Genomic DNA, 27,903 nt, shown 5'->3' with positions numbered 1-27,903 from the left:
TGCATTGTGTGGCTCTGCTCTGCAGTGCCCAGCCTCAGCTTGCTCCATGCCTGATAAAACACTGCACCCTCCTTCAATCCCCCTTTTGAAAGGGCGAAACAAAGCAGCAGTGTCTGCGCTGGAATGTGCTGCAGGTAGAGATCTGAACCTCCATCACCAAAGACAGTGAGAGGATTAATTTAATGCATGGAGGTTGTTGCTTGGAGGGACTTCATAGGAATGCAAACCGAAGGCCCTCAAAGAGACCACAACAAAGGGAAAGCTGTGTGATCTCAAACTCCCGGTAGGATGAGGAGCGCTGGATTAAGGGCTTGGCCTACCTTGTAGAAAAGGCAGGAAATACTGTTGTACTGAATAGCAATGCAAGCAGGAAAAGGATTTTTGGGTGGGTGGGGCTTTTTGTAGACCTTCTGGAAAGCTTGGATGGAAAATTGCAGCCTTGTTAATGACATGTTACGTAATTACTAATGTTATATAGTAATTGATACGAGCAAATGTTTGTGCAAATTTGTGGTCATGTATGTGATGTGTTCTGAGTTGTACTTTGTTTCCAGATAAACATCCATTTTCCAATTCCTATTTGTTTATTGATTATATTTTAAAATTTTTTGTCAAGGGCACTCCATTGCAACCCTGGCAGTGCTGAGAGCCACGGAGACCCCTGTCTTGGCACAAAGTGACCTCCCAAACGTGCCACGTGCTGCTGAGCAGACTTCCAGGCCTCCAAGTGAACTCCACGGACACTCAGGTGGGCTGGGCAGGTGACCTGCTGCCACCTGTGACAATCACAGCAGAAAACAGGTAGAAGACTGCTTAGGAGGGCAGCAGATGGACACAGGGGTATAAGGAGTCCTTGCTGTTCTGGGCAGGTGATCCCCAGTAAAGCTCTGAATTAAGTGCTTCAAAGAATGTAGAAATAACAGCATTACACCAAGAAGAACCGATGGGAAATGTGCTCAACTAAACCAGAGACAGGGACAGAGCAGATTTTGAGTCTTCCCCAAATATTCCTCCCAAAAATCCAGAATGCTATCACACTCCAGCACTAGCCCCCTGGTTTTATGTTATCTGCAGTCCCTATCTGGATTCATTATCCAGTCATTGCTTATGGCTATATCATAAGGACCAATTTTATGCAATTATCAAATTACTCTTTCTTCTCAGTCTTCTATTCTTGTCAGTCAGACTGTGCCATTCCTTTCCTAATCCTTTAAACTGGGGCCATGACTCCAATCCTGCTTCAAAAATACAGCTCTCTCTTATTATTTGCTTATCTGTCTTGTCTGAAACAACCCAGTGCTGTGGAGCACCAGGTCCTCTTTTCTAAGACATTGTAAAGACAGCAATCTGTCTGTTTTCCCCCAGCATTCCCACCCCCACCTTCCTGAGAAGCAGAATTTTTGAACAGTTTTGGAGCACTATGATTTTAAGCATTGATGTAAACTTACTGCTTCTTCAGGGTCCTCCTGCTTGAAGAATGATGCTCCTGCTAAACCACAAACATCTCAAGACAAAGATGCACTGGATTTTACCATAACCTTAATATAATTACACCATTCTGGAATTCCCAAAGAATTAGAAGAATTCATCACTAAATTTGTACAGAAAGCTATTATTAATTTGAGGTCAACAAACCAAGACTGGTTCACGTAATGTTTTATTCACAAGTAGAAAAAGTATTACAAAACAATTTATACAAGATTTTAATTTACATTTGTTAATGGAGTATTTAAAACAGCACAGTAAGTCCCTAGACATGACATGTGGGCAGTCTAAATGCAGTGATAGTGGATATTTTCTATTGGCATGTACAACATTGCTTGCCACAGGCAATATACAAAAGACCAATTTGGTTAAATTAAGGAAAAAAGTATATACAAAATATACACATACATTTAAAAAACACTCTCTTAATTTTTTCCTCCCAATTTGCTCTCAAACTTTCACCCATTAAAAAAAAAATCTTCTCTAGGATTGCTGGGAAAAAACAATTATACAAAGTTTAAATTCCAATGGGAAAACATACTGTAGCAGATGCTGGCAAAATTTTTGAACATCGCTTTTTCAAGAACTGTTATTAGTGAAAAATTAAATCTCCATATGTTCTAAAAATATTTTGCCATGTAGTGAAATGCACATTGGATTTTCTTCTATTTACAAAGTATATACAAAGAAGCACACGTCTCTTCATGCACATTAGTGAAAAATGTTTTGTAACTTCTTAAATGTCTGAAAGTGTACAAAGAAATTATTCAAAACTACTCATATTTAAATATATATGTGAAAGTATTTGTCTGAGTAACTGTACTGTGTAACTGCTTATCCTTCCATCAGTGACCAAAAGGTGGTATCTACTTTAAAACACCAAACCAAACAACAGTAAAAGAATCCCTTGGGTAACTTGTTGACTTAGGATTGAATTTGGGCACTGTTACTCATGGCTATTGCACAAATGAATAATCTCACTGGTGAAGAGCTGGAGCACCTCTGCCATGGCTGCCTGTGCTGTTTCCAGCTATCCATGTGCAGGTCCAACCTTCTTCTGTGTGCTTCAAAACAAAAGCTTTTTTCCATAATGGATTCTGAATACTGTCTCAACATTTCCATTGCCACACAAACCATGTGTGGAAAGATGAGTAATATTTATTGCCAATTTGCATCTGTTTTGCTGATTGCTTTGCTTTAGTCAAGGCACATTGGGTACTTTAAGGAATAATTGCTAGAGTTCATCACATACAAGTGTGAGCCTGTCCAGTGTAATGAATCAGCAGAGGTTACTGGGATTATCCAGAGAAGCAAAAACTGTTTTAGGGATGAAAATGGCTGAAAAAATGATATAAAGGGATGTTATAAAGCAAACAGCTTTTTATACTTTATGTAGAAAATTTGAATTGACACAGAACTACAGTGAGATGGACAGAGTGTCTTGAATGAAAGGGACTACTAAATGAATGAATTCATTCACCACAGAGTTGACCCTTAAAAATAATGCATTAATACAAAATCTTGGTACCAGTCTCACTGTATAAATACTTTCATGGCACACCTGCTATAGCCTAACATCTTGATTTGACAGTTGATTACAATTATTTCAACATTCAAAATTATATGCTATAACAAGAAATGCTGTATTCCAATACTGAGACTACTAATTCAACACAATATCCTTATCTATATGTCTGACCTTCATTAAACTAAATCTAATTTAAAGCTAATCTCCTGCTACACTTAACAGAACAATGCCACCTCCCGAAAATGTAATAATTGGATGGAGGGGACTTCAACCACACATACTGTAACATGCTAATTCTCTAACTCCCCAAACTAGCTTATTGACTATAATGTAATACATAATAAAAGCTTAAGTTTATTAATAGGTGATAATAATAGGTGATAATTTCTTTTATAAACAGAAATGGATTTTTTTATCCATCCTTCAATAGCAGGAATATTATTCAAAATTAGAACCAGCAGGAAACAAAATCCTAATGCGTGCACAAATCTGCAGGCAGAGTAACTGGCACCGTGTTGTCCCACATCTTCTGACACCTGGAGCCACGTTTGACCCCCCTAAACACACTGAAGTATTTTTATTTTTTGCTGTATTTACATATACTAATAAGCTCACTCCTTGAGACTCTGAGGAAATGGAAAGAGAGATTGAAAAGGTCATAAATCCACTGTCAGGGTCCTCATAGGATGCTCCTTGACGTTCAACTTCCCAGCTGTTGCAGCTCAGACACAACTGCTCAGAAGGTGTGAAATGATGCCATTTCATTTCCCAGCTGGTTTGGAAACCATGCAACACTGAAGACCAGACTATGTTTGATGAGAATCAGCAGGGGAGTGTAAGGGAAGCATTCAGCTTTAGTGCTGAGAGAAATAGCTCCAGTCCCTAAAAAAAAAGTGACAGGAGAGTGGTTACATAAATTCATAAGAAACCTGCATGTACTTCTATATTTGACTAAACACTAAAGGAGTAGAGATATACTTACTGCTTGCTGTAAAACTCACCTCAACCTGAAGATTAAACCTACATTAAAACCCACATTAAAAAGCTCAGATTTGTGTGTACATCTATAAAAATATGCTATATTCTGACTTTATGTTATTCTTTTGAAATATAATAATGAAACATTGACCTATGCAAGACTGTAATACATCCACAGGCAGTACAAAGACCATTCTTGCCTCAAAATATTTCAAAAAGAAGTGAAAGGTGAAAAGCAGATGAGAAAAAAATGCTATAGACTGAGATGAAATAATTGTCTTGGAGTTGTACAGCTGGCCAGTGTTCATCCTGAAAATACATCTCAAGTAATCCTAGTCCTGGTCCTGTCCTATGAACACTACTGACACCTCTCTGCCAAAAATACACACATAATGATGCACTGTAGAGTCTGAATGGGGAGAAATTATATACAAATCTCAGTAGTAATAGAGGGCAGCAGAAAACTATCAAAGCATACAGGATTTTGAGATGCTAGAAAGCTGTCTCCATACAGGGAGCAATCAATAAGAACATTTACAGTTCATATACCATAACAAGTCTAGTGAAACAAAGGCTAATTTTTGTAGTCATATTTTGGAATTCTGTGGTTCTTTTGATCTAAGAAAACTCTTAAATAATATTAATCGCATACCTCTGAAGTTGACGCACGGTTTGGTGGGAAAACACCCACAAACTTCTGATTTTTAAAATCTTGTTAATATGGCAATGCATTCCCTTAAAACACCAAGAACTGCTGGGAACTAGCAGTGTTGGGATCTGAAGTCGTATCCATGTCGCTGCCCCTTCCTACACACAGCTACAGCACAGGACCGTCCCCAAATGAGAGTGGGCACACACAAAAATAAAACTGGCAGTGCTGCTCTCTGACAGGTGGGCAGGTCGTGCCCAGCACTGCAACAGGCAGAGCTTTACACGGTAAATAACACACTGAGAGGAATATGTGCCACCTGCATGAGGCTGGTACTGTCAGTGACAGCGGCAGATTTTCAGGGTGACAAGTTCTGTTGAAGTCAATGGCAAAGCAATTCCTGATTTAACAGTCAGTTCCCTTCCCTTTCCTCCTCTTGACAATGTCACCTAAACAATTAAGGCTGGATTTATAAAGAAACTATTGCACTTACATGTTTTCAGAATATGTGTGGTTTTTGCTAAATACTCATAGTTTCTACTTCATATTTAGGAGTAACACAAAAGTGTTAATGCAAACCAAATGGAAGATGATCAAAGGGATGCAGTTTTAGTTCTGCAGATGGCCCAAAATTTTCATAATTACAGATAGCATAATTTTCTTAATTAAGTTTGGTGCATTATTAATATTAGTGGCAACTTCTTGTGTTTTGGCCTCTGAGTTCATGCACAGGAGACTCTTTCAGCATTCCACAGCCTGCATAAGCCTGGAGTAACAGCACCACTTGCCATCAGCATACAGGTCACAATTTGGGATCCTTTCACAGAGCAGTTACTCAAGGCTCCAGATTACTTCCAAACGTAGAAAATTTCATTTTAAAAATATGGAGCACAGCTAATATTCAAAAAGATACAATGATGAAGCAGTAGCAGAGTGACTTTTTGCAACAGTTCTACTGTTATATAGTTGAGACAATTATCACCTCTTTGCATTTTGACCTCAGACCTGTATTTTCTCTCAGCTTTTATAGATAAGTTTGCATTTTATGGACTAACTGCTGTTTTATCCGATGACATGGGAATATAAATGGCACTATAAGGTATTTGAGATTCTCTTGTGTTTCCACTACTACTGCAGTTACTCCATAGAAAGGCTTTGTAAATATGTTTAGAAGAACACATGTTCTCACTCATAAACAAAGGCTAGCCTCACACAATGGTTTGGTCATAAGGCTATTAAACTGAATTTTCCCCTTGAAATTTAATGAAAAAATTCCTTGATAAAAGCTGACTGGTGTACAGACTTACCCCCGTATTCTGGTTAATATTATTTCAACACCACAGTTTGCGTAATTACACCTTTCAAATTCAGTTAATGATTTAAAAATGTGAAACTGCTCGATCTCTTGTAGAGGTTTAATTTATTTCAGCAATAGCTAGGTGTAACCTATGGAGAAATATAACCCTACAACTTAACAATTCTATTTTTATCTAGCTCCACATGCCTGGAGCACTCATTCTCATTCCTTTGTAGCTATGTTTTTTACCTCTTTATCAGTCCGTAGAGTCATTTGTTGTTCCATTACTCTTTGGCTGGCTTTCAGCAGTCCCCGAGTTCTGAAGTGATGAAACTTCCATGCATGTTCTGTGTTCAGAGATTTCAAAGGACTTTGCAACATTTCCATCAAGAGACTTAGCTGAAATGAGTACTTCACTTAGTTCCTGGTTATTATCCAATTCAACAGCGGCTGCATTTTCAGTCTCAGGGCTGCAGGATTTTGCAGATCCTCCAGCCAGTTCTGAATATGATTCACAGATAGAAATGCTGTCACAACAAGCTGAGTTTTGCATAAGAGGCCAAGCATCTGGAATGTCTCCACAGGCAGAGTGTGAAAGAGAACCAAGGAAAGCAGGAATCATTTCTCCAACAGAATCAGAAGCTCTGCGGAAAGATAAAAGGCACATGGTTTACAAAGCATTCCAGAAAATATTATCAGTATTTTAATTACTGATCATTTGTAATTATAGGTATTTCAAGAAGGTTTAACAGGGTTATATCAATACTCTAGAGACATTCTGTACAAACTAATTCTATTGAGAAGGAATACAGTTTGTTCCTTGCCTGGAAACGACAAAAGCTCTGGTGAACACAGTGAATCCAGGATTCCACAAAACATGAACTACAGTTAGGGTTGTTTAGGGTCAGAAATATGACTAAAGTAAAAAATACTACTAGTAAAAAATACTATAGTAGTGTTCCGATATAGACACTGTCACAAAGAAGAAGGAATTCTTTTTTCTCAGTGCATGGAGAAGGGAGTATTGAGATGTAACAGGCTTAAAGTGCAGCAACAAAGATGGTTGTGCAGAGTCCAGAATCTTCAACACTGAAGGGGTTTGGTTGGTTTGGGTTTTTTTCTCCCCAAAACTATAGATAGATAAGTATCTAATGGAAGTTTAAAAAGTGGCTTTAAACAGGAAGAATGTGGGAGAATGGAATAGGCAACAATCTTCTTCAAACTTTGTGTTTGCTTTAAACCTGAAACCGCATTCACTTTAGATTTTTCAGTTTGTTCTGTCTAGCCTTCAAAATGCAAAGTCTTTCTTCTATTCTCTTTTACATGGAAAGGACATAATATTAAAGAAGAGCAAGCGTTATTTTTATTTTATGGGAAATGGAAGAAAGTAGAAATGGAAACTCAGTATTATCTACCTCAAGTGTATTTAAAGTGTGTGATAATACTGACATATGCCAAACACTCTTGAATGTCCAGCAGTGTTTCTTCACTATAGATACACCAAAATAAGTATTAACAAAACCAGGAAGTTATACCATATGTTTTATTTCCAAAAATCATCTACATATTTTTAAAAATGCAAAGGCTGTATGAAGTGTGATACGCAGTGTGACAAAACTCATCCCACATTAACATACCTACAACAGTTTTGAAGTAGCCTTAGTCATTTCCAAAACATGATGCTTTAATAGCTTTGATATATACACACAAAGCATTTTCAGAGATGAGGCCAGAAGTCAGGACATTGCACCACAATTGAAGGAAATACATTATTCTGGCAAAGGAAACTGGCACAAGCTCCGTTTCTACTGGAAGGAACCACAGGATCTTTGATGTCCACACAGCGTGGATATTACAGTTATTTTTAAAGCCTTAGCCAAAAGATTCCTCAAAAAGCACAGAGCTCTCAATTTGTCAGCCTCAGTGGTATACAAGGATGACTCAAGCTAGTCAGTATTTAAATAAGTTGTTATAGAAAACTTAGATATTTGTACTTAGGTCCCTAAGTCACCTTGCACAAACAATACTTATGAAGAAGCTGCCTCTACATTTTTAGTTACATGTGGCCATAAGAACAAAATAGCCGAAGACCAAATGAAACCTTATATGGTAAATTATTGTACTAAAAGAAATAAATACATCCTGTGTTAAAATCTGTAACCAGGAAATTCTGAAGGACACCATAAATTTTATATATTTAGCTCATGGCTCTGCTGTAAAAATAACTACTCTACTACTGCACTTACACTCAGGTAATTGAGAGAAAATAAAGGTTAAAACCTGCTAGAAATTCAGAAATATCAGATATTTCAAATCTTGCAGTCCTAAAGAGTTCCTTTAAAAAAAACTTCATGCCACTTGTGAACTGTACCTCAGCCCCCAAGACTCATGGGTTTATGCAGCAACTTGCTAACCATTAACAGAAGAGGGAGTGGCCAAAGACTCTACGGGGCCACAGAGTAAAAGGAACATTATCTGCTTGTGAGAGAAGCCACTTCTTCAGAGAAACCCATGGATCAAGTCAGCATTTACTAAGTAATACTTATTTTTTTCACCATAAATCTGTTCTTGCACAACATGCAATGATATGGGTACAGTCCATCAAAATCCCTCCTTCCACTTCAAGCAGCTGTTGTCTCTGTATAAACATTAATTTGACTGCATAAAAAATACTTCATGTTTAATACACATTTGTAAAACTAATTTACCTTTCATTGAGCGCGGTCTGTGAGTGGAAAGCACAACTGTGGCTGCTGTGCTCCATGCTACAGGTTTCATCACAGCACAGTGAGGGAATCAAGTGAACTGGTCCTAAGGAATGAAAATTAATTTAGTAGTGTTGAAACTATCAAAGCTCTGTATAAACCTAGTCTCTGTTCTTTTTGAAACTTGAGTATTAGTTTGCCAGTTACATTATAATACATAGATTGAGGAAAGAGATTTCTTGCTTTAAAAACATTTTTTAAAAACATTTTTATTCCTTTAAAATCAAAATATTTATAAAAGCCAAGTTCTTCCTCCAGGAGTAACATAGAAGCCAGTCATGAGAACCTACTTTTAAAATTAATTTTCTTCTCAGTTGAAGACATATAAGTGGTAACATTCTGAATTAAGCTATCAGGATGATATCTTTATCATTAACAAAAGCCTGTGCTTTTGTGTTAAATAATGCATTTCTTAATGCATCTGTTCTGATACAACTTCACAAAATGGCAAAGATTTGAATTGTCCAGGTTGTCAATGTCCTTTAGCATTCATACCACATTCTTAGATATTCTCTGGTAAATCTTTCACACTAATTTAAGTCTCAAAGCCAGATGCAGCTATTTTTATCAGAAATAAATGAGATAGACATGTTAATTTTTTTCAAGTGAAGTCATCAAAATGAATACAGGAAAAAAACCCCAAATAGCTACTTAAAAATCCTTTCTGCTTATTAAGAAATTAGCCTAGGACAAAGGGTAGTTTGACAGTGTTAGCTCTGCAGTTAAACTTCATCGTCACAACTCAAGTGTTAGATAAAATAAAGTCACCTTTCAGTAGACCTAACATACCACATGTCTGAGATGTACTTCTTTGGCACTGGCAACACGTTCTGTGGTCATATTCACTTAGCCGTGGTCTATCAAAACAGGATAGTTCAGAGCCATTGTAGTGAATGTCTTGTGATCTCAGGGACCCTTCAAACAAAGTGAATAAAAGTCTATATCAGTAAGTGCTACCCTTTCTCCTGCTCAGAGCCCTCTGTCTTCACAGAAGGTGTAATTGTCACGCTATAAAGGATGGCCATACATTTCCAGTTGAAAGGTCCACAGTGACCATGCGGCTTCCAATAATGTAAACCACAGATTTTGCAACAAGCCCTGGAACAGCTGGTTCAACTACAGCCTCTTCTAGGAAGACATCTGCTCTCATTTTGGTGATTTGAGAATATGCCTTATTCACTGTTCAATGTACATTTTTGCAGTGTTTAATGATTCCCAGTGATTCCCATCTGAAATTTTCCAGAGTCAGCTTTCAGCCACTGGGATTTTGTTTATATTATCTTAAGAGCTTCATATTAACGGCAGAGTTCCTTTAATCTCTATAATTGTAGGCCAAACCAAACAAGTTACTGCACTTCACTAAATGAAGTCTGAATTCACTGTGTCAGAATTTCTCAAAACTCACGTGTAAAGCAAATTCTAGGTTAGGAACAATTCTTACAATGCCTCTGTAAACCTTTTAATTTCTGCTTGTGCTGAAAGCAGCAATAACATCAATTCATCCTAGGTAGGATTCTTGTTTGGCATCCATGGCTCATTAGATGCTGTAAACATATTTTAATAAAAGTTCTATAAAACTATAAAAGGGAACTAGAACGCTTTTCACTTTTTTCTTTCTTATTTTAAATTAAGAGGCAGGAAAATGTTTATTATAAACAAATTACATTGATGAGCTGTTATGAATTTAAAAGAAATTTACAAATCTGTCTTAGGCATTTAATTCATCTTGAATATGCCCATAAAACCAAAACTTTAAAGGACAAATCTCTCATCTACACTGGTCACACTCATTATCTTGATGACCTAATCTGTGTTTCACAATAGTGTTTGATGCACAGATCTTCCAAACTGGTATTTCCACACTGACATTGCAACTCTGTAATGTCTCATATGTTGGAACATGAATGGTCCACACGTATCTGTGCAGCATCTAACAGAGTATGGCATGGACTTGATGCAATTGGAGTATTTCTGGGCATTCACAGCATTTTCTCAGTGGCAGCTGAAACTTCCACGCTGAGCTGGCAAACTTGCAAGGAGTCCTGGGCTCTGCTGCATTGACCATCTCAATGCTAAACTTGCTTAAATGATGCAGACATTTCAGTTCTTTATCTACAGGGAAATCTGCCAAACTAATACCACTCTATAAATACTACCAAGAAACAGTAACAATTGGAAACTCACAGCTCGGTTTCTTCTCCATGAACTGCCTCTTGCAATAGATAACACAAAGGATGAGAAGAGCCAAGAGCACTGTCGCAAGTGCACTGCAGATAACAGCTGCCAGAGCAGTGTCTCGAGGGCTGGAAGCAGTTGAAGGGATTTTCACAAGATTTACCTTGGTGGTACCTGAAATATAATTAAATAACAATTAAGGCAGACTGCAGACATTTCCAGAATATAGTAATGTAAATGAAAGTCTGGGAAACAGAAGAGGTTTGTGGCACAGAAAAAAAGAGAATGTATTTATACATGCAATATTAGTTGCACACATAGATAGATATCATTATCAGCACCCTCAGCATGAAAAGGAATCTTAGAAAATATATATTGCAAAATGTGCAATAATGAGCAGAGATGCACACAAACACATTCAGATTGTCCATGAGAATGGAATCAGATCCTCACCGTGAAAACAAAGACATCTGAATGTTTAATGTCCCATGAATTTAATATGGAGAACATTTCCTAGTGTAGAGTTGAGAGAGTGATCCACTAGAGGGAGTCACAAATACATGAACTTCCCTTAAAAAGGAAACTTTCTAGGCCCTGAGACACCCACAGAAGTTCAAATGCTGTCAAAATTATGATCCTGCTTTGCTGCATATGCCATGACACCATGACATGATTTTGGTCATTTCCAAGGTCAAACCCAGGATTTCAACTCTGCCAAATCTTTTTCTTCACCGATTTTTTTCTTAATACTAGATAATACCTCTAGTCAACATTCCACAGATTGACTTTATACCCAAATTAGTGAAGACCTAAGCAATGTTTCCAGCTACAAATGTTTTCACCTATAGGTGGAAAGTGAAAAATATTTTTAAAGGAACAAAACTTTTACTACAATGGTGGAAATGGTCTTAAATTATGTATTTTAAAATCACTGTTTTTAAAAAACCTATGAATTTTGACAGCCCACCTATTTCAATCTACTTTGAAGTCCTCCTAAATTCAATGAGAAAAAGGAATAAAACACAGAGTACTTCTATGACAGCAAAATTTCAAGAAACCACAAACCATATTTGATTAACTTACAAAAATAAGTTACTGTGCCTATTTACCCCAGAAGAAATTTGGTTAAAGCCTCAAGACTATAATATCCTAAGAAACGGTCCATGCAGTCATAAGTTTAAATTGTGAGATAAATGTCTGCCAGAGTATATTAAAATCTCTAATCAAATTGCACATAGATACAATTGTTCAACACCATTACTGCAATTTCATAATGGCAGGAGAGAACTTCCTAGCTTAGTTAGTGCAATCAGTGGGATTGTATTACTCAGGAATGATTTTCTGCAATAGTTATGGTATTTCCTCCACACACATCAAACATGGGCACCAAAGGGCTTTTGATGCTACATTGCTTTGTTATAATGCCTATAGGGATTGACAAAACCTAGGCACTTTGAAAAATCTACTTAATTCTAAGACTTTAGACCACTTAATGCCAAAGAAAACACTATATTCTATGTAATAAAGAATCCAGAAAGAAATAACCCACCAAATATATTAAATAAAAACAGTTTGTGCAGTTCATAGTATCGTATAGTTGCTAGTAAATAGAGTAATATAAAAGGGTAGAGAGATCAGATCATGGCCATTATACAGCAGAAAGCTTAGTTGCTCATTTCCTGATTTCAGCATGAAGAGAAACAAGTGTTGCTGCATTTACATCTGCTTAAATATATCCATTTACCTTCAATTTGTACTATTATATTCCACTGTCACATCAAAATCTGAAGAGCAAATTTATAGCACATCTTTTTTGCATGGTTTCAACTTGCCAAATTGCACAGAGTGGAGCAACTGGAGAAAGTACAAGAGAGAGCCACAAAAATGACAGAGGAACTGGAGATCCTCTCCCCTATGACCAAAGTTTGAGAGAGCTGGGATTGCTCAAGGTCGAGAAGGCTCAGGGGAACCGCATCAATTTGTATAAATCCTTGGAGGCAGTGTGCAGAGAGGACACAGCCAGGCTCTCTTCTCAGACCAGAGGTGATGGACACAAACTAAAACACAGGAGGTACCCTCTGAACATCAGGACAGACTTCAATAACTCTGAGACTGACTGGCACAGACATATTTCCTCTTTCATAGTTATTACCTACCCTTCTCCTCATGTTCTTCTATAATTCCTATTACTCATAGAGCTAAGTTCTGTGGCCTCTTTTCCAACTCTTTAATGTTAATTTTAAAGAAAATGCAATAAATGTCATAACCTGAATGCTCTTGGCAGGGGCACCTCAATCTTCTACAGAGAAAACTTTTCACTCAGTTTCTAGGATTCTTGTAGCTGTGGTTTTAAGTTTATAGTTTTAGCAGACTGAAAACATTTCTGCATGAAGTTCCAGGATATCTGTGAGAAGCAGTAAATCTATATAAAAGCCTGTCTGTATAGCAATGTGTTCTGGCTTTGGTGTGAAGATCAGACTGTGCTTTGGTATCAGGATTTCAATTTTAGTCAACAGCCTGATCTAGCCTTTAGAAAGTTAAAGAAAGTTAAAGTAAAATAGTTAAGACAACTATTTAAAAAACAGACAAAATACTGATCAGAACATCTTCAAATATTTTTCATACCAATACACCTATTTGTAATTAAGTATATAAGAGCACTAAATAGTTCTTAGTAATTAGGCCTTCATAATTTGCAGAAAAAAGAACTGTCAATTTTGAAGGGCAGAATAGAAATAGAGTACAGGAGATTAAGCTTCTATATTTTTGTCTCTCTTCATTTGCTCATAAAATACATCTGTTTTCAAGTATGATTACATACTATGTATTCTATGAAAATATAAAATATATATTTCTTTAGTGCCCATCAGCAATATTCAAACTGGAAATACAATGATTTCATTTTAAATAGGGATGGCAAAATTGAAAAAAAATTTTAGCCATCTAACTATTTAAGATTTATTTGGTTGATTTTTTTTCACTTGAGAAAGCAATTTTCTATTCCTGAGAATGTCTACCACTCATCTTCGTCTTCAAAGAACTTTTTGGAATAGCTCCTCTGAGCAGTCCATTGTAGTCTAGCTCTAATTATAATGATAGTGATCTTCCCTGCAGAGACCAACATTTCAGAAGTGGATTGCTATTGTACAAGTGGCCCGTTGGGCATTGCTGAACTCTGCTTCCAGTGTTACTCAGACATGTATGCATTTTCATAAACTCTTTCTTTTTACAGACTTAATGGACCCACTTCAGTAAAGCAAGGAGTTGCATTTTAATTTTAAACTTGTACTTACATCTATTAGATGATTACATGATTAAATTTAAATATGCAATTAAACACTTGGTGAGCTGCATGGGATACATTCAGAAAGAAGGGAGGAGGTGCACACTGCTGATTCTGGAAAGCAGCTGCATATCATCCATATTTTATTTAAGAAATTGATTTCCTTTTCTAGGTCTTAGTTCTAACATATTCTGAAAATGTGCTAATGTTGAAGAAGAATTACCCAAAATATCAAACTCCAAAATTTTGAGCAGTAAGCCTAAGTACACATTCTTCCCTTAATTACTAACTTTGCATTATAATGGCAGTATATGCAAAGGTGTGGTCCTTAAAAGCAAGTAAAGTTTCTGTTAATCCTCGACAGTTAAACAGCAATAACTCAGCTAATATGGAACATATGAATCCCAGCTGTATCACTAAAATTTCTGCCAATAAACAGAATAGCTGAATTTTTGCCCTATTACACCAAACAACAAGAGACAGGGCAAAATGTAAAAAGACTTCCTTTGTCACTGATTTCATGTTTATTTTCTCCAATTTTTTTTCAGAACCATTATTAACTACAGTTGCTACTGAAATCAGCAAACCTAAAAGAAAGCTTTTTGTGGTAGATCAACCATGAGAAAATAGAACTTGGAACACTGTATGTTTCTTCCATGGATACAGGAAACATATACTAATGAGTAAAATTGAGAATAAAATGTGGAATATTATGTTTGGGTTTCTTTCTTAACATGTCAAGTGAATGCTAACCTAAAGACAGTTTACTCAAAATAAGAAAGCTAAGACAAACTGCACTTAAAAAGCAGGAACACTGGACAGAGTGCCATCTGTTACAATCAGGATCGAAAGTAAGATGCAAAACTTAAAATGTTGTCAATTCCTGGACTATGGGTATTCCTGGCTGACAGCGGAAGGGAATATTTGCCTATTACAAAAACTGTTTGCCCATTACCTTTACGTTGAATGGCCCAACTCAGTGTTATCAACCTTAATTTGACAAGAATTAAGGGCTCAGACATACCCTCCAGTTATGTAATTTAACAAGTTACTGCCTGTCAGCTGAACTGCAGTGGCTATCTGTGTGTGTGTGCTCTTGATCCACAGAAAAAGCAAGCCAATGTAAGGCAATGTGGCTCACTTTCAAATTCTGTCATTTTGAAGGAAAAAAAAAAGTTGTTTATATTAACTTAAAAGTAAGAAGGCAGTATATTTACCTAGCCCCAAATAACCAAAAGCATGTATTACACATCCTTATATGTGATATAGACAATTCAGATACTACATGTACAAGATTTGTATATATAGATAAAATACATATGTTTTATATACTACTGAGCATTAACATAAATGGACAGCAAGTTTCCCTGAATATATCTGTGAGTCTTTACAAAGCAGCAGATTGCCTCCCTTCTCCTGATCTTTCAAGTAAGAGGTAAGAAACTTTATTAAACATTACTGTTGGAGACTGTGGTAAACAGTGGGGACAGAGTCTCCCAACATCTGTAAAAAGACAGCCTTTTGCATGCACAGCCTACACCCAAAAGTTCATCATGTCAAACCACATTTTTCAAATGTGCTCCAAGTGCTGATTATAAAGCCTTTACTTAATGGCCTACAATTTATTTTCTTTTTGTTTGTTTTATTTTGCTGGTTTTCTTATTTTCTTAATAAATGTACCAAGAAGCCCTAGGGGAGAAAAATGACTATTCAAGTATTTATCCATTGTTTGGAAATCCTGAGAAATATGCTTATAAATTAAAATCTTTGAAATCTGATTTATTCATTTCCAAGACCATTTCTCTTGCACTGTGTATTTTCACAAACTCCAGCTGCTGACAGCCTTTTATGTTTAAAATAGTAGAACAATTGCACTGTGTATGTGAATTCAAAATATATATGAGCTCCACAGTACTGGATAGACCACAATGTCTGTAAGGCATAGCCAACCTCTGCTACACATTTTTCTTTTAGCAATTCAGAGATGTGAAATCTTGCTATTACCATGGTGATCTAAATTGAGCCACTATATGGGCACAAAAGTAACATTGTTTCATGCACAAAACTTTCAACTTCGGGAACTGTCTAGCCCTGTGTATATAAAAGTCCATGCCAGTAACAGTTCAGATCACTGCTACCCTCACATAACCTGAAAAAAAAAAATCAGAGGAAGTGGGATAAAATCTGTGTCCCCACTGAAGTATACATTCTACCCTCCAACATAACTGGTTATTAATAAGAAAAGGCAGATCTCTCCTCCATAAACTGGGAACACCCAGTGTGATCTGGTGGCACCAAGTCTATGTTGATGTTAATGACTGGGGTCATTAATTACCCGAAAATTAATTGTTGTTAACAATTACCTTTCTGACTTTTGCTTCTAGAAGCCAACTTTACATCACTGACAGCTGAGGTTGGGCAACACCTATTTGCTTAAAAATGCAACTCCTTTTCTAGGTGTTTTCATGTTTTAAAGCAACGTCCCAATAAATCTGATGTCAGAACATATGAGATTGCTAGATACAGCAGAAAATCTATTTTCTTACATCACCTCTAAGTTGTACTTTTAACCACATTCATTGTCAGACATGCTCTGTGAAATAGAACATGCTATTTTAGGCTATTCCCTTGTTCAAATCCAACTGTAGAATGCATTCATCCCACACAGGTTATGAAAGCTGTTTCATCTTTTCAACAGAAAATGAATGCAGGAAGTATTTTTGGCATTTTTATACTTTGTGTCCTGTATGTGCAGTCCCATTTAATCTTTAGGACTACCCAGGTAGAGAACAAAAACATCCCTGTGCAGAATTTCAGTCCATTTGGTCTGCTTATGCCATTTCCTGCTCTGTTCAGTCTCTGTACACACTCCATGGCTCTCAGTCCCAAAACACTTGCACAAGACACCGCCCACATAAGCAGAGGAGGAGTTTGCACTGCTGAAAAGCAAACCAAGTTCATGTGGGCAACTACTGCCATCCCCCATCTGCCCAGGGAGGAGAGGGGGCCAGGAACCCTTCAGGATCTTCCTGTATATTCACTAGTTAAATGACAAAGGCACACATGGAAATAGAAGAACAAGCATGTCTGCAGGTTGTCTCTCTACCCAACAGAGAATAACCCAATTTCATTAACTGAAAGTGTCACTGAACATTGTGAATCCCATGCATACATGGGATTACATTCACAATGGGGTTACAGATCTGTTTCGAAAGGTTCTAACAAGCTCTTACAGCTCCTGTGTGATGAGATTGGTGCATGGATTGGTTTTCAGTAGGCTGAAATAAGACAGTGTGGAAAACTCTATCCTGTGCCTATGACTGAGGGCTGGTAGAGCAGCTAAGCCTGCCCCTAGGCAGGGAACATACATGCTCTTCCATACATATCTATGTATTTATTTGTACAAATCCCAATAAAGTAGAAATGAAATGTGAATCAATCATAAGAGTTTTTGTCCCTCTCTGATTCAACAAGAAGTAATTTCTAACACTTCACTTTCTATTCCAAATGTTTCCCTCCTTATCCTGGTTCAGCTGTGGTAACACCCAGAGAGTAAAGCAAAAGATTTCATAATGATTGCAAGCCTGTGTCCTAAGTTTGTTGACAGAAATTTCCATAAACATCACTAATAGTCTGTGCAAAAACTTTTCAAGAACTATGGCTTTTGTCCTTGCTTTAAAATGCTTTGTAACAGTACTCAGCTACCTCACTTCTGTTTGCAAGCAGTCCTGTCATCAGAAAAACAGAGTATGCTGTGATACATTTCATAAAGTTTCTTAAGCTTTAGAAAATAGTGATTGCACATTCAAAACCAAATATATCAATAAGTGATACATTAAGAAAAACTACTCTATTTGAATATCAAATTAGGTGCAGGAATAATTTCCTTATTTTGCTCAAAAAGCAACTTCTTGAATTGGCAAAATAACTTACCTAGTCCAGACAGCTAGATGTTCCAGCAGCTACCAGAAAATTCAATAAAGTTTTAGTACCTTTCCCTAGTTGCATCCTGGCCTAAAATTAAAATCTGAAATAACTGGGAAAGGAAAATGAAATCCTGATAGTTAGAACCATCTTCACTCTTCAAACTCTCTTAAAGAACTAATACTTTTTGTTACCAAAAATGAAAAATATAAATGCTGAAGAATTTTTTCCATATATTAGAAATCCCATGCAGCAGGAGCCTAGTTATTAGATATGACAAATAAAAAATCAGTTCTCAAAATGATCTGGAAATACATGTGCGTATGCATATGTGTTCAACACTGGACAATTATTACATCAAATTTTAAAAAGGTTATTTTCAAATTGAGAGAATATATGAGAAATAAAAACCAGAAGACCTACAATTTTCAGATTGCAGATAATTCAGAGTAATCTAAAATCACATAAAATATTGATGCCATTGTATTTTGGTATCCACTTCAAAAATTGAAAGAGAGACAAGGCTTAAGTACACAAAAATTAAGCTGTGAAATCTGTAATTTTAAAATCCAAATCTATCTGGGAGCTAGAGGTCTGTATTCAGTCACATACTTCTTATACAGTGTGAAAAAAGGTTAAATACTGAATAGAATCTGAAATATCTGTCATATGAGTAAGACAGTTCCTTATGTCACTGTTGTCAGCCTATAGATAACAGAAACCTGGAGAAGGATAATGTACTTTGCTCTTTCCATAAATTACTCAGAGGCAGAGAGGAGCTTCCATTTTTCTTAAAACTCTATGGAGAACAAAAATCTATGATCTTATTTTAAAATTAAATGAAGGGACAAATCACAAGCATGGCTTATAATGCCTTTCAGATGCATTGAAAGAGGAGGTAGTGATGGGGTTTCTGCCTTGTGAGAAAGCTTAAGAGCTCTTTGGCAAGAAGTATGAAATGAGGACTCTTCTACCACCTTCATGGAGATTGTTTTATCCACTAGGCTGGAAGCTGACCTAGGTAAAAGCTTATTTCTTCTCTCCAGTTGAATTTGCCCAGTTGTAAAGCTTTGGCAGAAGCAGTAAAGGCCCCTCTTAGCACAGCCGACAGTCATGTGATATGTAGACTGGAACAAAATTAAATAAACCAGACTTAGGCTTGCCCAGCACTTATATTTTTCCTGTTTACAATTACATTTAAATATCACTAAGCTATCTTAAGTTTTCCACACAAGGCACATGATGGGAGAAATAAGTCTGCACTAGGGAAAACAAAAAGTATGTTTATCTAATTAAGACAGTTTCATAATGCACTCCACTGAGCTGAATTACAATTCTGACTTAAGGTTAAGAGTTGCATAACCAACACTGCTAGTGTTTTTGAAGTTTTTAACTTTGCAATCTCAGGATCTTTTAAAAACACACTTCTGGGGTAAGTAATATGAAATACATGGGATTAAATATAAATTTGCAAACTTCTGTAACATAGAGGTTAATACCTTTAGAAGTTGGCCATGCATCCATAGCTTGTTGTATTACTTCAGATAGCATAAATGCTGTGATTTACTGCAAAGAAGTTACCTACAGTGCATCATTATGCATGCACATGCAAACTGCATTACAAATGAAACAGCTGTAGCTTTGACATCAGAAATAACAACAGCTTATGAAAAGCAGTTATTAATTCACCACTTAAAGCTGTGGGGATAAAGTCAAGTTATACAGAACAAAAGGTTGCTATACACAAGATCCTTGTCCTATTATATTACTTAATTTGAAACAAAACATCTCCCCTCTTTAACAGAAGCTGATAGGAGTTGGCCATAGAATACAGAAGACATTCTGAAAGGTTATCTTCGAAAAATCAAGCTCTGCAAGTGAGATTCATCTGACCAAAGCAAAGATCTGCTGTGGAGGGAATCACCTGAACTTTCTCTAGAGGGGATGGGGAGGGCTGGTGGGGGGGTGTGGGTAGGAGAAAGCCTCTTTTAGGGTGTAATTAGTCTGATTTGTTTTAAACACCATCCTTGATCTTTCCACTGAATACAGAGTGAACTTCAGCTCAGAGATGCAGCCATTATACATATTCAGAGTCAAGAAGATGACATCCTACTCTGGTTTTGTCAAGAAACAATGAAGGGTTTTGAGAGCCTTTGACTTCCTCAGTTTGTTAACAGATGTTAAACATTTTACGCCACTTCCATTGAAAAGACAAATGTCAGTCACAACTGCAAAACCCGTAACAACTTCTTTACAGTGGCAGAACCTCAGAGAAGTCCAGCAGTATTTAATACCTCACATTCTGCATGGAATATAAAATAATGTATAGCAAATAAAAAGTGAGACTTGCAGAATTATAGGTTTTGCCTATCCTGTGCTTTAAATGAACAAAGGCCGAGTGGGAAATAACATACAATAATGACAATACAACCTGTATTAGAGTAACTATACATGAGGGAACCTCATAATGGTTGCAGGCCTCAATTCTGGCATATTCTAACTTTAGCATGTTCTCCTAGAATATGAGCTTTGGTTTGTAAGAGGCATTTTATCAAAAGTAAGAGAAATATATTTCTAATTTTTTTGGTGTTTTTATTTATACTGCAGGAGTAAAAAAAACCCCGACACTCTAAAAAGTCGTTTTCCTCCTTAAAATTAATTAAAAAGAAAAAAAATAGTAAGATTAGGTTTTAGGCAGTCAAACAATCATTCAGTGTTGAATTGAAATTTTCATCTAACCTGATATTGGCATCTAGGTGGAATTCATAACTATAGAAGTCTGGAGGTCTGACAACAAAGCTCAGGCCCTCTTTCTAAAATAAAGCCAGGAACAGAATCTCCTGAGAGGTAATTATTCTGAAAAGGCTTTAAAGACTGCTTAGTGTTAGCCAGTCACTGAAGCCTACCTTATCTGGCTTGCCTGAACTCTTGGGGTACCAAATTCTCACCCCTGGCTGGGAGTTTGGGCTGACAACTTCAGTGCTGAGCATTAACTTTTAGATGCTCAAATCAGGGTGCATTACTTCCATCCTAATTTTCCACATGCAGACATGGTAACTACAAATCACATCCAGTAATATACACATAGAATCATACCACTGGCCTGAAATGAAACTATACTAAAACTGGTAGACACAACCCTTTAGTTAAAAACGCTCTAACAAAGAGCTCATGTTCTTAGGAAACAGTCACAGACTACAGCTCAAAGGCACATGTCACTGCCCAAAATAACATGTGAGATTATTCTGTGATCTTTGTAAAAGAGGAGTTTGGCAGTACACTGCTTTAGCACAAGTGAACCAGTGAGACTGTGTGAGGTCTATCATCCCAAAAATTAAAGGTGAGCAAAGTAGAGGACAACAATTTGGAGGATACAAATGATCAGTAAGAACATTAGGCCCCCCTTTTATAAGGCTGCTCCCAGCTCAGGAGGTGTTGGTTTATAATGAATCATTACTGCTAAGGCCCTTGGCACACAACTCCTGTTGTAAGGCTATTGCATTTTTTAACCTACTTCCAATACTTTCCAGTACTCCAGGTAATTCCAGTCCTCTGGTGTGGTATTTCAGTGTTCTTTTGCTTGACAATGATTTTCTTAATAGAGAGTTAGCAGTGTGGAAAGTTTGAGTCTAGATGGATTCCACATTTTCTACCGTATTTTCCTAAAAACCAAGAAATTTAAATGGAACGCAGCCAGAGAATTTTGTAACTGAGCAACTCAGAATCATAGAATCCTTAGGAATTGAAAAAGACCTCTAAGATCATTGAGTCAAATAGTACCTAACAGCACCAAGTAGAATAAAAACCCCAACACACTAGTGTGCACTTGACTAGCAGTATTTTATATTCACATGCCAGTCACAGCTTGCACTCTGTACCCAAAGTCAGCAGTCAGCATGGATTTAAACCAGAGGTACCAAAACTCAGTGCTTCTGTAGTGGTGCTAATGCAGCCATTCCCTGTGTGATTATGAGAGATAAATTTGAACCAGTATTTTCAGTCTGAACACAGCTTAAAAGCATGTTATTAAATGAATATATTTGAAACAGTCTAATGCTTCTGTAATTAGAAATTGTCTAAAAAATACTGAAAAGCTGTAACCACTACTTGTTTTTTCAGATTACCCCTAAAAACAATAAAGTGAAAGTTTACAGAAAAAACTAAAAAGTTTTGCAGCTTTACTGCAATGCATGTAATCCTGGAATAATTTTGAATAACCTAATGGCCAAGTTAAATAAGAACCTTGCAAATCCACTCCATACAGAAAATAGATAATTGCTTATAGCCACTGCAAGCCTGAGCTGAAGGGCTACCCACATTAGTAAGTGCACATAAGGAAAAAAACCATAGGAAATAGGACTTATTCACTACAGGTCACAGATTAGCCCCTTCTCTGTAACTCAGGAATTTCAAGTTCACTTTAATCTAGTGTAATTGAGCTAACCAGCTCTTACATTAAAAAGTAATGATTAAGTTAAATTTCTTGCAGACATTCTGTACCTAAAACAAACATGCAGTATGCCTCTGGCAAAGAAGGATACTAATTATAGGATTGACTCATAAGATGAAAGGTTGCACAAGTTACTACTAGAAACTGAAGTATGGTAAGCTGCTTTGAAAAAACACACTGAAATTCTCATACTCTGCAGTTGAGAATTTAACCTTCTGACTGTACTTCAGAGTGTCAAGAAACAAAACTAAATATCCTTGCAAACTGCTTGTTTGTATTTTAGATGAACAAGCTAGAAGTGAATAGTGATTAATTCATCATTCTATAATAAGGATTTTTTTATGTAATAAAAGTGTAATAAAAGAGTAATGAGCTCTACAGTGAGTTTTTATTACAAGAAAAAAAAGCAAAATTAAGTATTTTTGGTCATTCTTAGCTTTCTTTTGTTATATAAAATGTGGTCTTACAATGGGTATTTGAGGATTCATTGCTTGACTTCACTCTTAAGGCAACAATTACTTCCCCAGTTCAACAGGAATCATAAAGGAAACACATCTCCAAGGCTTCATATCTCTGGGAAAGGACATGCAAGTTCCAAAGCAGTTGTGCAATTCCAGCTGCAGCTTTCACTGGGATTAGCAGATAGAGTTGCCAGCTGTGAGTTAGAACAAAGATGCAAAATACACCACATATGTTGTCATGAACTGATCAGATACAATCTGAATGCCAGATGGATATTACTTATGTGAACTCCTATTATCAGCTGCGTGAGCTTCTGATGTGAATTCATGAAATAAATGAAATTTGATTCAAATTATTTTAAAAATCACAAGCTGACATTTCTACTTTCACTTTTAAGATACATACTTTTCTTCATATTCTAGCAAGGAATAAGGAATGTATTTTCAAAGAACACTGTGGAATACCGTGTTCACTCCAAAATACATTCATACGTGCTTTAGTAGATAAAAATGGATTGCACATAATTAGTGCAATTCTCATGCTAACACTAGAGAGCCAAGGCTCTCTGTGCAAGTCAGATTGCTCAAACATCACATCAACTTCACCTACTTTTACTGGATTATGACCATATATATTTTATATATTATATTTCCAGAGATTATGAACAAGTAGTGTTAAGAAAAGACATTTATATTCCTAATTTATTCTATGATTTCCGTCTGTATTATGGAACCATTTACATTGTATCTGCTCACTCTGAAATAATTTAATATTTATATTGCTAACACCTGACTAAGTAGGGACTGCTAATACTAATCTAGATTTTATATTATAGCAGGTGATTTTCTTAAAGTTTCAAACTTTAGTATTCAAATTTTTCTGTTCTTTCCCCCCCAATCATAATAAATGAACAGTTTCAAGAGGTTCAGAAATTGTAATTTGTTTTCCATTATTTTCTTTTCTGTACATTTTCTGCCATCAACAAATGTGGTAGGAGCTTATGTCACAACCTTCTTATCTCACTAAGTAATGTAGCTAATGGACTAATGTAGCTCTCTCCTCACTACTCATTCATTTGTATTTGTAAAACCTGCAAATTCTTTGTCTAGATCTTTGTAACTCTGTCAGCACAGACAGAAATTAGTCACCATGGTCAAAAGGATTAAAAAGGGATAAATGACAACAGTATGGATATGCTGTGTTCACCTAGGAAAGCAAAATGAAAAACCCCACAATTTTATTCTTATAATGTATCTTTAAAAGTTTGCAATAACACTTAAATTTACAATTCTGAAATTATTTTTAGCAGCCAAAAATGATAACTGTCACAACTATGGGCTACTGGCAACATTCACCATGCTTACATACATAATAGTTAAAAGCAATGGAAGGTAAATTCCCTGTTCTCAGAAATCTAGCCTCCCGTGGCAAGGAGGAAAAAGCAGTTTCCCCCAAAGAACACAAAACTGGCAGGAAGGAAACATCTTGGACAGATCCAGAGATCAGTGTGATGCAGGCATTAAAGAAATGATCCATGTTCTCAATAATAACCACCAAATTCTCTGATGGGTGTTCAATCAACAAAGCCAACTCAGTTCTTAAAAGAGAGTGATGTAGAACGACAGGAGATGTTTGACTGTGAGCAAGAAAACCTTTTATAATGCAGCAATGTCTGTGAGACACAATCAGCACAAGTGTGGGACACAAGCTCACCCAGCTCTGGAAGAGAAAACCTTATGGCTGCATCCCTCTTGTGTTACATCACAAGCCTGCACAAAGTGACAGCAGGAAAGGACTAGGAAAGAACTGGGCTTTTCCAGTTTGATATTTTTCCTCTGTTGCAACAGCTTCAGTGTTCCTTCATATATAAAAACTCTTCAGTATGGAACTTTTTATATATATTTTGATCCAGAAGAATGTGTCACAATCCATCTCATGCAGCTTTAATTATGGAAACCTGCCTGAAATCAATCTAACAAACCATGTTTTGTCAAAAAAAAATCATATATTATAATTACCATATGTAGTTAAAGGAAAAGTTTAACAATTTGTTTGGAAAATGACACACAGAAAAGGAGGATTCAAAGTAAATTCTCTAAAGCCTCCAGAAAGGAATGCATTACCAAGACATGCATTAAAGCTCAAATTTTGTTTGGCTTTGTACTGCTACTGCAAACTCTGTTACTGAACCATACCCTGGTCTTGCATACTCCACAGAAATATTTACTTGTGTATCAGGGATATTTTGTCTTTTTACACGGAAAATATTTGCATTTCAGAAGTGTAAATACAATTATAAGGAAGGAAAGACAAGAAGACAATACATTTCTGAATTAAAAGGGGCTAAACCCACACCAATTAACACAGCAGAATGTCTTCTAGCGATTCTTTTGTGTAGATTCATTCCCTGATGCACAGGATTAGTCATTATAGTGCATGAAACAATGCATTAAACCTTTGCAGAGCCTTTACAGTGTCATATTCAGCTTTTTAAGTTTCCACTGGATGTTATCAACAGACCTCCTTTATGATTTGCTGGTCAGTCTCAATGCATCTAGTAATACAAAGGTAGTGACAAACAAAACAGACGACTGCCCATTTTTTGAGATTAAAGAGCAGAATAATTGAAATAGAAAGTCTGACCCAGTCACCTGTACTTTACACACATAAAGCAGGAAGTAGGGAATAGATTTGACTTGATTAGTCAGACAAAAATTTAAATGGAAATTCACTAATTTATAGCCTGAACTTTACTTCAAAAACACAACTCAAATTCTTAACTATTTGAACAATTTCTATTCAAGTTATACTGGTATACTTTCATCAGGATATCCAAAGAGGAAACATAACAGATACGCTTTCCCCCTCATTTTGAAAAGCTGTGGGTAGGCAATTAGACTCTATTATTTAATCATGCCTGTGTTGCAGTCACAATGTGAAAATTATGAACAGTGTAATTATCTCAATAAGTGATCTTGGAGCCATTGAGCTGTACTGCAACGTGCTAATTTGAGAAGGCATGAAACCAGGCCCACAGAGAGGCCCAGGCGCTGCAGGGCCAAGCACAGCAACACCTGGGCTGCATCCACAGTGCTGGGAACCCCCTGTGGCAGGAACACACCCCTGATGTCACAATCAAAGCGTGACGGCGGGGAGCCAACACACGGCCAGCACACACGACAAGGGAAGAATTCTGGACTCAAAGAAGACACCAAGAAAAGGACTCACAAACATTATCCCAACCTGCTCTGCTGAGTTTGGCATCAGAAGGCACCGGAAAACAGACTGTTCAGAGATGAGCAACAGAGCAGTCCGCTCGTGGGTCCTGCCGGCTTCAGTGCCAGCTGTGCACGTGACTGCTCAGTGCTGCAAAAGTCTTTGGATGACCACTGAAGGGTACAGACAAATTTGGAGGTGCCTCCTTAAATTCCAATTCCATTACATCTTGGATCAATGGTGATAGAGAAAGGGGTCTGTATTGTTCAGTTATACACCTGTTTAGATCATCCTGCCCAGTCCATGCATATGTACTTCCTTCCAGGGCAGTCAGGGCAAAGCAGGTGAATCACAAACATTTTGGCCTAAACTAAAGCTGCAATGTGTCCAAGCTACCTGGACCCAGGATTAGTGGAATACTCCTGGAGACTAAATGAAATGTTATAGGTCCCTGGGCTTTTAAATGTTTACACAATTAGTTGTCAATCAGGACAGTTGGTGATGCAATTTTGGAGTCAGAATCCTGGGTCTATTTGAATACTTATGCCTTACATACCTCTGGATACTTGACAGGGCTAATGCTACCTATACTAAGATATCCCTAAAGCATTCACTACTAGCCTGGTTCTTTCAGTTTGTAGCTTGAACTGGGCTACTTGAAATGCACTTAGTGAAATAAAATGTCACGGTGCAAAGAAACCCAAGTTAGACTTCAGGCAGCAGGCACAAAACAAGGACCCTGCTTATTGTTATTGTAAGAGCTTCAAAGAAGATCAAGAAATTTCAAACACTCATTACTTGAGGTTACTGTAAACTTTCATAATAGTGCAGACATGCTATGCTGAGTACATCTGTCCTACAGAAGTTACTTGTAAACGAATTGATTCACTGGAAGAGCCCCCACACCTACAGTTTTGTAGAATTAAGCTGTAACAGATGTGATTAGAAATCTTCCTGACAAAACAAATTTCCCACTGCAGAAAATAAACTGAATCATAGAAAACATTTAAGGACAGTGCAACAAAGTGGGCAGGAGTTCAACAGTTTAAACTGATTGGATCCCTAAGAGCTTCAGCTTCCAAATCTTGATTCCTCCATAAAGTGTCTCACTTACTCAACAGAAATTCTGTTGGGTTTGGGAGTTGCACTTCCTTGAATGTCATTTCAATTCATAAATTAAACTTTCATCTATGGAAAATTTGTGGGGGTTTTGGTTTGTTTTGGCTTGGTTTAATTTTTTTTTTTTTTTTTTTTTTTTTTTTTTTTTTTTTTTAAGAGGAGTAGACAGGACAGTGGATAGAAATGACTGAAACACCTCTGACCATTTCTGTCTACTAACCATAATGAATATGTAGTGGTAAGAAGCTACATAATGAAGTACTTCCATACATATAAGCATAGAAAGGAGAGGTACATGTAAGGAAAGTTGATGAAAGTAAGTTGGGTAAGTTTCAGAACATGATTAAACTGCAATGTATTTGAATTTCCTCTCCATTAAGTAATGCTTCAGAACTATTTTAACTAATTTTAGTGATAATATCTGTTATTAAAATAAAAAAAAAAATCTGCCCTCTCTTTTTTTGCAACTTTTTTTTAGAAGAGGAGCCCAACATATAAAGTAAATTCAGAAGAGTAAAAAAGGGAGCTGTTTGACTCTAAGTTATGCCCATGAACCCCAATGGGTCAGAACC

At 36.7% G+C, this 27,903-nt stretch overlaps 1 protein-coding gene across 3 annotated transcripts in view; it reads right to left on the bottom strand.

Annotated features, from left to right (window-relative positions):
- Positions 1-1,639: 1,639 nt before the first annotated feature.
- TNFRSF19 (TNF receptor superfamily member 19) overlaps positions 1,640-27,903 on the bottom strand; it is a 56,048-nt gene continuing 29,784 nt past the window's right edge. For all 3 annotated transcript variants that reach the window (XM_063394682.1, XM_063394683.1, XM_063394684.1), the window contains 5 exons: positions 10,887-11,051; positions 9,492-9,617; positions 8,646-8,748; positions 6,187-6,581; positions 1,640-3,895 (listed from right to left, as the gene is read on the bottom strand). In XM_063394682.1, the coding sequence (XP_063250752.1) occupies positions 6,194-6,581; positions 8,646-8,748; positions 9,492-9,617; positions 10,887-11,051 (782 nt within the window). In that variant the 3' untranslated portion in view covers positions 1,640-3,895; positions 6,187-6,193. The remainder of the gene's footprint in view (positions 3,896-6,186; positions 6,582-8,645; positions 8,749-9,491; positions 9,618-10,886; positions 11,052-27,903) is intronic.

Source organism: Prinia subflava, chromosome 3 (genome assembly GCF_021018805.1).
Source record: "Prinia subflava isolate CZ2003 ecotype Zambia chromosome 3, Cam_Psub_1.2, whole genome shotgun sequence".
Taxonomy (NCBI): Eukaryota; Metazoa; Chordata; class Aves; order Passeriformes; family Cisticolidae; genus Prinia; species Prinia subflava.
This window is presented reverse-complemented; position numbering and strand designations above follow the sequence as displayed.